The sequence below is a fragment of the Acomys minous genome (assembly GCF_964271855.1).
Source record: "Acomys minous genome assembly, chromosome: 14".
Lineage (NCBI taxonomy): Eukaryota > Metazoa > Chordata > Mammalia > Rodentia > Muridae > Acomys > Acomys minous.
The window spans coordinates 49,664,238-49,679,256 of record NC_140496.1 but is presented as its reverse complement, the minus strand read 5'-3'; the positions used below and the strand labels follow the sequence as shown (position 1 = coordinate 49,679,256).

General features: G+C 47.1%; 1 protein-coding gene across 2 annotated transcripts in view; it reads right to left on the bottom strand.

The window, feature by feature from the left end:
- LOC311582551 (transmembrane protein 184C-like) overlaps nt 1–15,019 on the bottom strand; it is a 43,827-nt gene that overhangs the window by 14,072 nt on the left and 14,736 nt on the right. For both annotated transcript variants that reach the window (XM_084755721.1, XM_084755720.1), the window contains exons 3-7: nt 11,728–11,861; nt 11,007–11,165; nt 4,605–4,783; nt 4,364–4,512; nt 3,823–4,039 (exon numbers count right to left, since the gene is read on the bottom strand). In XM_084755721.1, coding sequence (XP_084611847.1) covers nt 3,823–4,039; nt 4,364–4,395 — 249 coding nt within the window. In that variant the 5' untranslated portion in view covers nt 4,396–4,512; nt 4,605–4,783; nt 11,007–11,165; nt 11,728–11,861. The remainder of the gene's footprint in view (nt 1–3,822; nt 4,040–4,363; nt 4,513–4,604; nt 4,784–11,006; nt 11,166–11,727; nt 11,862–15,019) is intronic.

The following is a 15,019-nucleotide window of genomic DNA, read 5'->3' as shown; positions in this document are numbered from 1 at the left end:
TGTCGTCGAGCATGGTGGCACACACCTGTAATCCTAGGACTCTGAAGAGAGAGGCAGGTGGATCATTGTGAGTTCGAGGCCAGCTTGGCCTACAAAGTGAGTCCAGGACAGCCAAGTCTCAAAAAAAAATTTTTTTTTGTATGTGTCTGTGTGTGGATATGTGCATGTGTGGGTGTGAGGTTAGAAGTGGGTACTAGATTTCTTGGAGGCAGAGGCAGGTGGATTACGATGAGTTCCAGGACAGCCCGGGCTACATATATGAGACCCTGCCTCACAAAAGAATGAACCCTCTTCAAAAATGAAACAAGAGCCGGGCGGTGGTGGCGCACGCCTTTAATCCCAGCACTTGGTAGGCAGAGGCAGGCGGATCGTTGAGTTCAAGGCCAGCCTGGTCTACAAAGTCCAGGACAGCCAAGGCTACACAGAGAAACCCTGTCTCGAAAAACCAAAACCAAACAAACAAACAAACCAAAAACGAAACAAAACCCGAGACATTTCCGTAGTGCCTTCACCCATTCCTAGCCTGTTACTTCTTTCTCTCTCTGATTCTTGTGAAGTGGGGGCCTAGTGCTGACAACTCATGAAGGCCATGTATCCTCACATGGTGCTGTGGGGGAGTTTCATTTCAGTCGTTCATAAAGTGACCAGAAAAATGACTCACTCCTGTAGTCATATCCCCATGGCCACTTGTCTCTCTGCTTCAATGTCCCCTCATCTGTATGAAGAGGGACTTTGCTCTATTATGCCTTTCTAAAGAATTAAGTAAAATTATAGTTACATTAAAAAAAATAAAGCCATTTTAGGAATGTGCTCTAGTTAATGCCTCTAACCTTAATAGGAAATGACATAAGATCAAAATCTTTCCTTGTCTCCCAGTCCTCTCTACCTATGTGCTATCACTTCCCAGCCTCCTTCAGAGTCAAAATCTTCAAAACTCATCTATTCAGCCGGGTAGTGGTGGCGCACGCCTTTAATCCCAGCACTTGGTAGGTGGAGTCAGGCAGATCTCTGTGAGTTCGAGGCCAGCCTGGTCTACAGAGTGAGTCCAGGACAGTCAAAACTACACAGAGAGACCCTGTCTCGAAAAACCAAACCAAACCAAAACCAAAAAACCCTCATCTATTCTCCTGAGCCTATGTTTCCCCCACACACTCCTACTTAAACAATTCTGTCCCCCTCCAGTGCGCTCACTAAGCTCCCCAATGACCTTCCTACTTGTGAAAAGTGACTGACCAGGTGGCAACAGTGAACACTCTTCAAAATGTTTCCCCTGAAACCCTCTTTCCAGGGAGGTCATTATCTGCCCTCTTTGTAAATCCCTGTGAAATACAGGTGCTGGGTCTTTTGCTATTGTATCCTTAGTCTCAAGTTCTTTTTGTTTTTGTTTGGTTGGTTGGGTTTTTTTTTTTTTAAAGCTTTTTTGAGACAGGGTTTCTCTGTGTAGCCTTGGCCGTCCTAGACAGGATAGCCTTGAATTCAGAGATCTGCCGGCCTCTGCTACCCAAGAGCTGAAATTACAGGTGTGCGACAACACACCTGGCTTCAAGCATTCTTTTAACTGTGGAGCCTGTCTGAAGTTTGACCACTAGTTACTAGGTTGTTCTCTCCTCATTTGCTGAAACTTAACCCCTAATGCAAATGGCCATATTTGGAGAAAAGGCTGATGGGAAATGACGTAGGTGAAATGAGGTCATAATCTCACAGCCCTGGTGATCTCAGAATTGTCTGTCAGCCATCTGAGGGCTCAAGAGCATGGCCTCCTGCAACGTGAGAGGACCTTCCCTAGACTGCCACCCCGCTGGTCCCCCCCCCCATGATATTTGACTCCAAAATAGTTTTCAACACTGTGAAAAAAAAAAAAAGTCTTGTTGAAGGCCCTCAGTTTATTTTATGTATACTTAAATGTGTTCTTCTATGCGTGTGAGCCCAGGTGCGCATGCATGGAGTCTGTTCTCCTTCCATCTTGTGAGGCACGGTCTCTGCAGCTTCCGCTGTTACATGTCACACAGCAGGCCAGCTGGCCGGCTAGCGTGCAGACAGTTCTGTTCCTGCCTTCCATCTTGCCTAGACACCACTCACGAGGGTCAGAGATGGAACTCAGGTGGTCAGGCTTGCGTGCGTACTGCTTTACCACTGAACCCTTTCTTCAGCTAAAGCGTGGCATTTTCTTATGGCAGAGAAAGTACATTAAGCAATACTCTCATACCTGTCTCTGCAGTTTAAGTTGTTCTGAGGTCTAGACTTGGCAAATGCATTACTTTGGTTTATTTGCACGCCCCATTAAATATCCTTATCAGAAAGTGAGGGGCTTAGGATGTTAGCAGTTCACACTGAAGATTAGAAATGGTTTTTTAAAACTACAGTTGAAGCTCACAATTAAGGGAATTCTTAAGCAGAAATGATACACATTTCATTTACCTTTCTATACTATATCCTAAGGAACACTAAGTGAGGACATTATATTTATGTTAAGATTGCTATACCCAAGTTTGGGTGGACAAATTTCAAATAACCTAAAAACCTATAATTATTAAAAAAGCCAACAAAAAATTTAGTGATTAAAAGGATCCTACAAATGTCTGACACATTGTTTAAAATATTTTCCACAATCAAAAAGGGGGCCATCGGCATGGTCATAACTCTTCTGAGATAAAGTGTTTCTCAATAAAAGTATTTCTGGTTATTATTAATTGATAAATCCAAATTCACTTTATGCATAGATTGTAGATTTATGGTAGTTATTCAGTTTGTAATACTTCACTACTGTCACATGACGTCAACAAACAGTAGAAAGTGGGCCAGAGAGGGTTCAGCAGGTAAGGTGCTCGCCTCCAACACTGGCGACTTGAGCTCCATCCTCCGCACTCCTCATCCTGGGAACACAGAAGCAACTCCCCTAAATTGTCCCTCCACAACTGGGCCATCCCATGAACACAGCAACGAATACTTTTTTTTTTTTTTAAGTAAGGAAAGAAATACAACTGGCTGTGCATTAAGGCAGCACTCAGGGAAGCAGAGGCAGGCAGATTGCTGTGAGTGGAGGTCAGCCTGGTCTACAGAGTGAGTTACAAGAAAGAAAGAAAGAAAGAAAGAAAGAAATGAAGGAGGGAGGGAGAAAAGGAAGGAGAGAGAGAGAGACAGAGACAGGGAGAGATGGGGGGGGTGAGAGGGGAAGGGAGGAGAGAGAGGGAGAGAGACTGAGAGAAAGACAAGCGACAGACCGGAGGGACTTTGTAAAAACGTGTGCTTCGATTAGGGAGTAACTTCAGGTCTGGAAATGTAGCTCAGTTGGTAGAATGCTTGCCTGCCTCAAATGCACAAAGCCCCGGGTTCAACTCCAGCACTAAACAAACAGAATGATGGCTACATCTATAATCCCAGCGCTCGGAATGTAGACGGAGGAGGACCATTCTAGGTTACAAAGCATCTACATTAGAGACTTTATCTCATTAAAGAAAGAAACAAAGAAAAAGATGTAACCTCAAACGTAAAAACAATTAACAAAGTCAAATGAACAGGAATCCTTTAGTTACAGGAGGCGGGCTAAAAGCTTATAAAACCCAGAACGTAACTTCCAAGGTAGTTTATTTGATCTGGTCAAGCCCCAATGTCTGCACAGCAGCTACTATTTCAAGAATAAAGTTCTTTCAGTCCATCCTGAGCAGCTGCCTTAACTATTTTCTCCACCAGGAGGTAACTCCACTTGTAGCGGCAGAATAAAATCAGACCAAAGACGAAATGTTTCGCAGACCACCAAGAAGGCGGACAAAGGGACTCTGTCAAGCAGCGTTAAGAAAGAGGAGAGGTGCTGGACCCTCTTACCTTGAATTTCTTTCGTTCCCAAACACATACAGGAATGGCTATCAAGATGGAAACTCCGTAAATAAGTACGAACAGGGGTCGGATCCATCTCCTCCAGCTGTTCCGGTTGCATGCGCAAGGCTTTTTCATAAACAAACCAGCTTTCAACAGCTGAGTAAACGAACTAAACCAAGATCTTTGCTGGTTCGGTTCTTCGGTTGTTTCTTGTGCTGACTCACTATAAAGAAAAATTTACCAGCCGCTGGCGCCCCGTCCTTGGGTCGCACTGTGCTGCCGGCTGCCGCAGCGGTGGCCGCTCGGGATGCTCGCAGGTGCGGGCTGCATCCTCGCCGGCCAACCCGCGTGCACTCGGTGCTGCCGTGGCGGAGTCGCCGCCTCACCTGGGGGTCACCCAGAGTCTCGGCTGCACCATGCTTCCGAGGACAGCGGGGTGACCCGGGGATTCTGACCTGCGGCGCGTAGCCGGCCGGTTCCCTCCCTCCTGCTCTGGCAGGCGAGTCTCCGCCCCCCGGAAGACCCGGTCCCGCACTTCCTCACTCACTCATTCGAATCTTCCTCTCTAGAGGAACTCATCTTCAAAATATAGGAGGTCACTTCCGTTTCCGTTCAGGTCCAGGAAGCGAATGATTTGCAGCGAGGTTCACGCTGGGCAAACCTTGTCCGGCAATGCTCACCTTTGTGATTGGTCAGCTACGGAGGATGGGTGTGTCTGTAACCTAGGTTACTCAGGGGGCGTGGCGAGGGAAATGGAGACTTCAGGATTGCTGGCCGCGCTAACTTACCTAGTCTTAGCGTCTCGGAGAAGGGTTCTGGAAGTTGGAGGAACTGGGCACGTTTCAAAAACACCTGCTACATTCTACCTAAAGTCTTAGTGAGGGGCAATCGATGTGGAGCGGAACTCAAAACAGCCTTTTTCTTAGAATGCTCCTTACTTGTCTTTATGGCTGGAATTGGAAGCCGGCTGGAAAAAGATAGAACAGGAAACCTCCGATTAGATGTCAGTCAGTTGCTAGAGTTTAGGGCCTTACGGAGGGATTTCTTTGCATAATTTCTGGACCCGGCAGAAGAATCATTCTAAAAATAGCTTATTTGAAAGTGACAATATGAAATGTTCACATTTGGGGGAAAAAGCCTTAATGATTTAAGTTTCAAAAGGCCAGCTTTCTGACTCGGAATGCTTTTAGCTGTAAAGGTTTACAGATCAAACAAGTGGCAAATGGAACCTTAAAGTGTTTCTAAATCAAGGGAGCAAGCAAACATCTGTGTCCCGATTAAACACACGAACAGGGGCTATCTTGTGATTTTCTGAAGTAACACTTAAAAGTACTGAAAACTCAACAGATGAGAAAAATTTCACAGATGAGAAAAACTTCAAGTGATTAATTCACTCAAATATTGGCCTACTAAGCAACACAATTGTTTTCTCTGACCATGGACTCTGCTTGGTTGTTGAAATATTTGCCATCACCTTCAACCAGGGGAATTCTGCCTATAAGGCAGGTGGGCCAAGGCATGGGCCAGAGTCTCACCGAGATCAGACGAATCATATATCGTTTTCCTCTGTAACCCCGAGCGTGGACTCTGATGTCTGCAGTCTTTGCCCCATGCTGTCCTGATCTCCGTTTTGCAACTTTCCTTAAAGAGGTTGTAGGACTTTTGTTTGGTCTACGCCAACTTTAAATTAAGATAATTGGTCTTAGGGAAATTCCTGATCACTATCCTGGCATATGCGTATCCTGGCATACTGTTAAAGTTCCGAGAACAAGAGAAAACTCCTGCTTTACAACTAGATATCACTATATCACTATTTCTTGGCCAACGACAGTCTTTTTAAACAGGCTGTCTAGCATGGCTTGTTTCTGCGTGTCCAGCCACGCTCTTATTGTTGCCTACAGCTGTCTTCCCTATTCTTTCTCATAGGAAACCAGTCTTGACTTAATTTCTGAAATCTATTTTGGTACTCTAGTAGCACCATCCTTTATGTTTCGCTATTGCCATTAACCTGAATGTTTGTTTGTGTTTCTTATACTGTGAGTTCCCCCAGAAAAAACTAAAATCCTTGAACCATTAAGAACCACTATTAGCTGGGCAGTGGTGGTGCGTGCCTGTATTCTCAGCACTCAGGAGGCAGAGGCAGGTGGATCTCTGTGAGTTCAAGGTCAACCTGGTCTAGAAAGCAAGTCCAGAACAGCCAAGGCTACACAGAGAGACCCCTGTCTTAAAAAAAAATAAAACCAAAAGAAACAACAAAAAATAGTATTATGAAGGCAATGAAAAGACAAGTCAAATGCAGACATGACTGCACATGTTTGTGAGCTGGAATTCATTTCTGATGAAACTTCTACACAGAGAAATTAGAAACAGTGAGTTTTTCATTTAAACTTGTTCACTCATAAAGATGCTGCTTTATTTTGAAGATGTCCTACTTCTCTCCTTTCTTCCTTCCCTTCTTCCCTTCCTTCTTTCCCTCCTTCATTCTTTCCTTTCTTCCTTTCCTCCTTTCCTTCATTCCTTCACTTCCTTTCTTCCCTCCTTTCCTCCCTGCCTTCCTTCTTTCCTTCCTTCCTTCTGTCCTATCTTCCCTCCTTCCCTTCCTCCCTTTCCCTCCTTCATTCCCTTCCCTTCCTTCCTTCCCTCCTTCAATTCCTTTCTTCCTTTCTTCCTTGCTTCCTTTTCTTTCTTGACAGAGTCTCCCTGTCAAGATCCGATTGGAACTCACAGGCATCCACCTGTCTCTGCCTCCCCAGTGCTAGCATTAAAGCTGTGTACCCCACAGTTGATGGTTTAAAAGCAAGATCCACTGAGTTTAAAGGGCTCTGCAGTGAATCCAGAGAGAGAACAAGGGTCTGGAAAGCCAAAGGATGAAGATGAAGACCTCACTTGTGTCACTAGGTCCACAGAGGCTGGAGGTCCTGGCCTTGCCTTTGTTCTCTTCTGCTTTCCGTGAACTCTTCTAACTCTCTCCTGGGTAGCTACATCTTTGCCTCTGCTTAGCAAGTTCCTAATGGAGAAATTCTCATTTCCCCCTCAATATCCTCAGCAAAGAAATGTCTTTCTTATCTTGTCTTTTCCTTCCCTTCCCCCTCCCCCAGTTGTATTTGGTGCTATCCTAGGTCTCTGGGCTATCTAGCCTCTGGTTCTTGGCCCTCCAGGCAGTGTCAAAGGTAGGTTCCTACACGTCCCTCAACCCAAGAATGGATAAAGAAGCTGTGGTACATTTACACAATGGAATAGAACCCAGCTGTTAAAAACAAGGACATTATGAAATTGGTCAGCAAATAGGTGGAACTAGAAAAGATCATCCTGAATGAAATATCCCAGACCCAGAAAGACACGCTTGATATATGCTCACTTCTAAGTGGCTATTAGCCATGAAGTACAGGACAACCATGCTATAATCCATAGACCCGAAGAAGCTAAGTAACAAGGAAGGCCACATGAGAATCACTGTGAAGGGGAAATAGAATGGATGGGGGTGGGGATGAGAGCAGGAGGGATCAGGTGGGGGGAGGAGGGAGGGATCAATGGGTTCACTTTATAAGATCCTCATTTAAACCACTGAGATCAACATTTACATGAATATTTCAATCGCCCTTACTCTTATTCGCAAAGATGTGTTACCAGAGTCATCCAGTTGATGATTCTCAGGTTCTCCAGTTTCCTCACAAGAAAAGCAACAGAGTGTCTTGTGTCACCCAAGAGATTTCAGTAATGAAGGGAGGGACGGGTACTCTGAAAGGAACGCCATGTCCCGGGGCCTTTAAAAATCCTTCCATACGACGGATGGATGGATTGAGCTAGCCAATACGGGCCTGTGGAGAAAGGCTTCTTCCTCTGTGTTTGGTGGCAGCTACACAGACAAGAGCATTAAGGAACTGTGTACTCTGTGTACTCTGCAGGGCTCTCACTCTGCCCAGACAGATGAACTGTGAGACTGGAAAGGACAGGCAAATAAAGGCAAATCCCATGGGGATTCAAGTGCACCATGCGGCAATGACCTGCGAGTCTCCAGAGGTGCAGCCTACAGCAAGCTTGAACATCAGGAAGTCTCCATGTGTTGGTGAGGATTCTTGGTGTAGACTCTTTGGGCTTCTTCTCATTGCTGGAGTCCAGAAAGCCAGAAGAAGAGTTCCTGACACCTAGTGGACCAGCAGCCTGGACCCCAAAAAGCACAATGAGATGCAAGGGCCTGACCCCAGCCACCTGTGGGAGCCAAAAGGCCACAAAACCCACCAGGCCATTCTTTTTTTTTTTTTTTTTTAATTTGTATTTATTTTGATTTCATGTGAATTGATGTTTTGTCTACATTTATGTCTGTGAGAGGTGTCAGACCCAGTCTGGAACTGGAGTTACGGACAGTTGTGGGCTGCTGTGTGGGTGCTGGGAACTGTACCTGGGTCCAACTATACAATTCTTGTTGTGCGGCAGAATGTTCCGCTCTGCTGATACTGCTAATCCAAGCAGTGTGTGTAGATCACACCTCCAGCAGTTCAGTTCAGAAAGCCCCAAAATGTTTGTGTTGTAGTAATTGCTGCTGCTGTAAAGCCTTGCCAGCAGGGAGGGTGACACCTGCATCTGCTTAGAATGTGCTGTTCAAACAGTAAAAGACTGATGGGCCTGGCACGTGACAGGTGACTGACTCAGTGCTTAAGAGTGCATGCTCTTGCAGAGGCCAGAGTTCAGTCCCCAGCTTAATAATTGCAGGGACAGAGGAACTAACTCTCTCTTCTGGACTCTGTGGGCAACTCATGTGCACATATGACCATAATTAGAATAGCAATAATAACAACACTTAAAGATGATAGGAAATAAATGCTATAAAAGCCCAGGGCCCGACCTCTCGGATGTTTCCAGTAGTCCAGGAGTCTGGGGAACCCTGGGAAATCCTTTCTATGGAGAAAGGCAAGTAGCAGCACCTCCCACAATCTACCATAAAGAGATATAGCAGGTGGCGGGCTTCAGAACAGAGACCACGTTCTCATCAGCTTGGGTGCTTTGCACTGAGCTATAAAGCCACATGACAGGCCTGCTTTCAATGAGCCCTGACGCAAAGAGACACTGTAGTGTCTGACCCAGCCCACGTAAGTTCAGTGGGTGTGCATGCTGCATAAGTGCTGCTTGTAGACTGCCAAACCACAGAGAAAGCACTGCTGGCTTTGGGAGCAGGCTTGGAAGAAGGCCACATTGTCACTATTCTTATTTGAAAAGCTGTCCTTAACTTCGCTGCTGGGTCCCGAGAGAAGGGAAACATCAGACTTGGGGACAATAAGTGATTAGGCATCCTGAACTGCCCATTATAAACAGTGCTTTTATGGTAACTAAACCATACAACTGGGCACACTCACCAACATTTCATTATAGGGCAACCCTGGCAGACCCAAAAAGTAGCATATAACAACGCGCAAGCAAATGAATAAACTTGTGACTTGTTGGGAACTGATACAGACTGACTTAAAATGTCAGTCACTGCAGGCTGACATTACATACAAGCTGGAAGAGAGAAAAAGAAACAGCCGAAGAGCATAAACCGTGGCTGTTCCAATCCTCCAGGTGGCATGCCCCAGGAACTCTGTGCTCCCCGACAGGGTCCGTGAGTATCTGTGATACTGTGGCCCTTTGTCACTGCGCAGCTCCACCTTTCATAGGTGCTGCGAGGAAACACCATAACCATGGCAACTTTTTTTTTTTTTTTTGAGACAGGATTTCTCTGTGTAGCCCCGACTGTCCTGGACTCGTTTTGTAGACCAGGCTGGCCCCAAACTCACAGCGATCCGCCTGCCTCTGCCTTCCCAAGTGCTGAGATTAAAGGTGTGTACCACCATGTCTAGCTCTCACGGGCAACTCTTATAAAAGAAAACATTTAATTGAGGGCTGGTTCACAGTTTCAGAGGTTTAGTCCATAATTGTCATAACAGGAAGTATTGTAGCGTGCAGGCAGACGTGGTGCCTGAGAGGGAGCTGAGAGTTCTACCTGTGAGGGCAGGCAGTGAGGAGAAAACTGGCTTGAGCTTCTGATACCCACCCCCTAGTGACACACTTCCTCCAACAAGGCCACACCTACTCCAACAAGGCCACACCTCCTAGTAGCGCCACTCCTTGTGCTCCTGTACATCCAATCACCCCAGGTGCGGTTTCCCAGAATATGCGGTTCTTTCCCGAAGGGACTGTGCTGTGCTGTGTGGTTCAGGCCACTGGATCTAGTGCAAATGGCAGGTGTTACCTCAGGCTAAAGTATTCCATTGCAGGTGTAAGCCTCTGTCCTGCTTTGAGTCTGATGTCAGTTTTGGGTGTTTGGCTCCTGGCTGGTGGCGGTATTTGTTGGGAACTCGTGGAGCCTGTAGGAAGTAGAGTCTCCCCGGTAAAAGCAGGTCACAGGGAGGGTCTTTGAAGGTTTTACCCAATGCTGACTTCTGCCTGCATTTTGGGGTTCCCACCACACATTTCTGATGCCAAAAACTAAACTATCCTACCATGCCTTCTGTACCCGGATGGAGAGAAACCCTCATGAACCAAAGTAAGCCTTTCCTCCTGACCTCAGTTCCAGCAGGCTTCGTGGTCACAGCCATGTGACAATAACCAATTGACCCTCCCAGTACCCTCTTCCCTGACTCCAGCAAGCCACGCTAACTGGAGCAGGTGTCTCCGCATGGAAAGTCAAGACCTGACATTTCCTTCACGTAACGTAGAGGGGAGGAGTTATTTGATTTTATTTCTTATGTGTGGGGGTGTGTTGTCTGCATGACTGTTGTGCATCCTGCCTGTGCCTGCTGCCCATGGGTATCGGAGTCCCTGGAACTGCAGTTATGAATGGTGGTGAGCTGCTGTGTGGTTACTGGGAGCTCTAGAGCAAAGAACTCAAGAGACTTAGAAGGGAGGGGCGTGGGAGTGGATTTTTCACGTGTTGCTTAGAGAGGCATCCAACTCCCCTCTAAGCTTTATTTCCCTAAGTGGTGCCAGAGAAAAGCATTCGTAAAAGAAGTGTTACTGCTTCTGTGCTGCTTTCGGGGCCACTTCTTGTGGTTGTAGCTGCTACTGAAAGAGGGAAAGTGGTTACAGTGGCACAAAGGCAACAGACCTGATACAAAATGACCCAAGTTCAGCACGGAAAATAGTCAAAGGACTCCATTAGTCTGGGGCGGACTTGGCCCTGTGTGTAAGCCAGGATAGCTGAGTGGTGAACGCACCCCGAAGGCCTGTGTGTTGAAGGCCTTGGCCTCTAGGATGGTTCCACTGGGAATGGCGGCTGGTCCTCGGGTCTCTGGGGCGTGCTCTCAAGCGTCCCCTTCCTCTTTGTCTTTTGCTTCTCGGCCACGACACCAACTGTTCTCTGCGCCCTGTGCATCCTGGTGAGGTTGTTTTGATAGGAATGCCAGAGGCCCTAAGTTTTATGGGTCTGTCCAATCCATCTTGTAATTTGTGAGCTAAAATATTTTGTTTTGTTTTTGTTTTTGGAGACAGGGTTTCTCTGTGTAACAGCTCCGGCTGTCCCAGAACCCACTGTGTAGACCAGGCTGGCCTTGAACTCACAGCGATCCACCTGCCTGTGCCTCCCGAGTGCTGGGATTAAAGGCATGCGCCACCACCGCCTGGCGTGAGCTAAAATATTAAACTCGAAAACCAGACTACAGACAGGCGTGGTGGCACACACCTTTAATTCCAGTACTCAGGAGGTAGAGGCAGTCGGATCTGTGTGAGTTCAAGGCCAACCTGGTCTGCAAAGAGAGTTCTAGGACAGCTAGGGCTACACAGAGAAACCCTGTCTCGGAGGAAGAAAGAAAGAAAGAAAGAAAGAAAGAAAGAAAGAAAGAAAGAAAGAAAGAAAGAAAGAAAACCAGACTTACTTGCATCTCTCTCCGACTCCCTCTCCAATCCCCCCTCCCCCTCCACACTACAGTTGGAGGATACAGGGCCAACTTGAGCCAATCTGTCAGAGTTGCTTGCTTTCTCTCCATTCCTCATTAATAAAACTGAGGCCACATAGCCTTAAAGAAGAGTCTAGAGACACCAGAGGCACAGTCCTCTCAGGCTTCTCAGGGTATCTGCAGGGTAAAGACAAACAGTCACACTTTTTTGTTACTGCCAAACAACAGTTTTTGAGTGAACACTGGTTGCCACACAGCATCAAGCATGATTTCTGACTAATCTAGCCAGGGTTTCCGCTAAAAACACATGATAAATTAAGTCAAGTGCGTCAAGGAAGAGTTCAAGAGAGGGACCACTTACAGCAGGTGTCAATGAGGAGCACAGAAGCCGTTTGGGATAATTCTGCAATGAGTCTCTAGACTGTGGAGTTAGACAGGCTGTGGGCAAGACCGTCAGCACAGAGCTGTACGTGGACGCGCCCTCCAGGGGGAGTGGAGACAGTTAATTCTCCCCCCTTTCCCACCCACTCCTGCCCTGCAGAAGCCGGAGGATGAGGGAACCTGCTGCTGTGGGCCAAAGTCAGCCTCACTGGGCAGGAAAGAGGATGAGGATGAGCTCAGCATGCCAAAGAGAGGGGATCCAGCCAAGAGCAGGAAAGCCAAAAATATTAGGAATAATACTTACCCTAAAACATCCCAACTCGCCGGGCGTGGTGGCGCACGCCTTTAATCCCAGCACTCGGGAGGCAGAGGCAGGCGGATCGCTGTGAGTTCGAGGCCAGCCTGGTCTACAAAGTGAGTCCAGGACAGTCAAGGCTACACAGAGAAACCCTGTCTCGAAAAACCAAAAAAAAAAACAAAACATCCCAACTCCTCACTGCTTCCATCACTGGCTAACTTTTTAAAACTCTTATTCCGAGAATGAATGAACTAGAAAGCAGCTATTTGGGGCAAAATTCTGCGTACACATACACTACACAGTATTGCTTATTTTTATTCTATACCTGTATAAACAATGATTTATGAGCCAGGTGCAGTGACACATGCCTGTAATCCCAGCATTCAGAGAGGCAGAGGCAGGTGGATCTCTGAGTTCAAGGCCAGCCTGTTCGACAAAGCAAGTTCAGGACAGCCAAGGCTACATTGAGGAATCCTGTCTTGACTTTAAAAGCAGCCCAGCCTGGTCTCAAATGTACTACACAGACAAGGCTGACCTTGAACTTCTGACCGCCGCCCCCGCAACCTCAGCTCTGGAATGCCAACACATCCTATTTTTCATGAAGTGCTGGACACAGTGAACGCTAGACGAGCAGCCTTCCAGTGAAGGCCGTCGATAGCACCCATGGGTTCCATGTTATTCTAACTTTTCTTTCTAATATAAACTTGAAAAGTCCGAGCATACTTATCAAACAGAGGCCACAAGCTGGCCAAGCCGACCCGCGCCTTTCACTCTCACCGACCCTCCTGCACTGTTGCATGCACAGCGCCTTTCACTGTCACCGACCCTCCTGCACTGTCGCATGCACAGCGCCTTTCACTGTCACCGACCCTCCTGCACTGTCGCATGCACAGCGCCTTTCACTGTCACCGACCCTCCTGCACTGTCGCACGCACAGCGCCTTTCACTGCCACCGACCCTCCTGCACTGTCGCATGCACAGCGCCTTTCACTGTCACCGACCCTCCTGCACTGTCGCATGCACAGCGACGCTTGCGCTGCCTTCCACTGTGGTACCAACTCCCCACTCTGTCCTCACTTCGTGTATTAAACTTAGGTGTTTCCACTCAAAATGACACTCAGTCTTAAGGTTTGGAACTTAAATTTCAAACCACAACAATTCAAAATTCTTTCGCAAGCTCGCCTCTGTTTTCTAGACACCAAAGCATTTCTTTAGATCCTTTTTGGTTTTACAAGGGTCGGGATAAAGCAGGTAGGCACTTGCCAAAAAGGCACTCAACAGTGTTATAGCAAACAAAGCCCTGTTAACTGTGGCTACAGGGTACATCCGGTCTCTTCACGTGTGGCTAAGCTGCGTAGCCATACAAGCCCTTTAGACAGCCATGACGACAAGTGGCAACCTTAAAGGAGCCCAGAGTTTACATAACAGCTATTCGGGCTCTCCGTTCTCCCCAGTCCTCACTTCAGATGCCACGCAGCACACTCAACACGAAAGCTGATGAAAGGATTCTCAAAAGACGGCAGCATGACCTCAGGAGAAAAGGAGGAAGGCTCCTCCCCCTCACACTCCTACCTCAGGGCTAGTGGCTATGGACTGAAACCATAAGCCTTAACAAACCTTTCCTCGTTATAAGTTGCCTTCGGGGGATGGAGAGATGACGTAACGACTTGCTCGGTGGGTAGAAGGCTGTCTGTGAGAACATGGGGACCTGAGTTCGAATCCCCCATACCCTTGTAAAAAGCCAGATGTGGCACCACATGCCTGTCATGGGGACTACGGGGAGCAGAGACAGGAAGAGCACTGTTATCTCAAGGAGAGACTTTGCCTTGAGGGGGTGTGGCAAAGAGCAGTATGTCAGGATACCTGATGTCCTTGTCTCCAAGAATCCTGCTCTCCACTCCTGCTCAGGCACCTAGGCTCACCTAGACTCCCCAAAAGTCCCCATCTTACTAGTGAAATGACACCTGAACTCTGAAGTCCGGCCTTGGCTGTTCTCGCCTGGCGTCTGTGACTCTCTCCAAATTCATCTGCTTCCTCATTCCTATTCATTTACTCTTCACCCCATTGTCTCTAAGTGTGACCCCTCTATTGCCCTTCCTAAACTTCCTCCTACGATAATGTAGTTTAAATGCATGATGTCCTCCACAGGGTCATATGTCTGAACACTTGGTCCCAAACTACTGACACCATTTGCCAAGGCTGAGGTACCTTTAAAAGGGCCTTGCTAAAAAAATAAAAATATAAATAAATAAATAAATAAAAGGGCCTTGCTAAAAAAATAAAAATAAAAATAAATAAGTAAATAAGTAAATAAATAAATAAATAAATAAATAAATAAAAGGGCCTTGCTGAACAAAGCCACTGGGATGGCCCTTGAGACTTTACAGCCTGTCGCACTTCTTCTTCACTCTGTCCCTAAGTATAGATGTAACATGGCCGGCCAGCCTCCTGCTCCCTACTGCCTGCTGCCATGTCTTCCTGACCCTGACGGACTGGGTCCCTCTGGAACTGTGACCCAAAATAAACCCTTTCTCCTGTAAGTTGCTTTTGTCAGAGTTTTTTTTCACGGCGATGATAAAATAGCTACAACACTCAAGGCAGGGGCCTCAGGGTCTGCCCTGAACCAATACTGTCGTTCTCCCAGATTCCGCGGTAG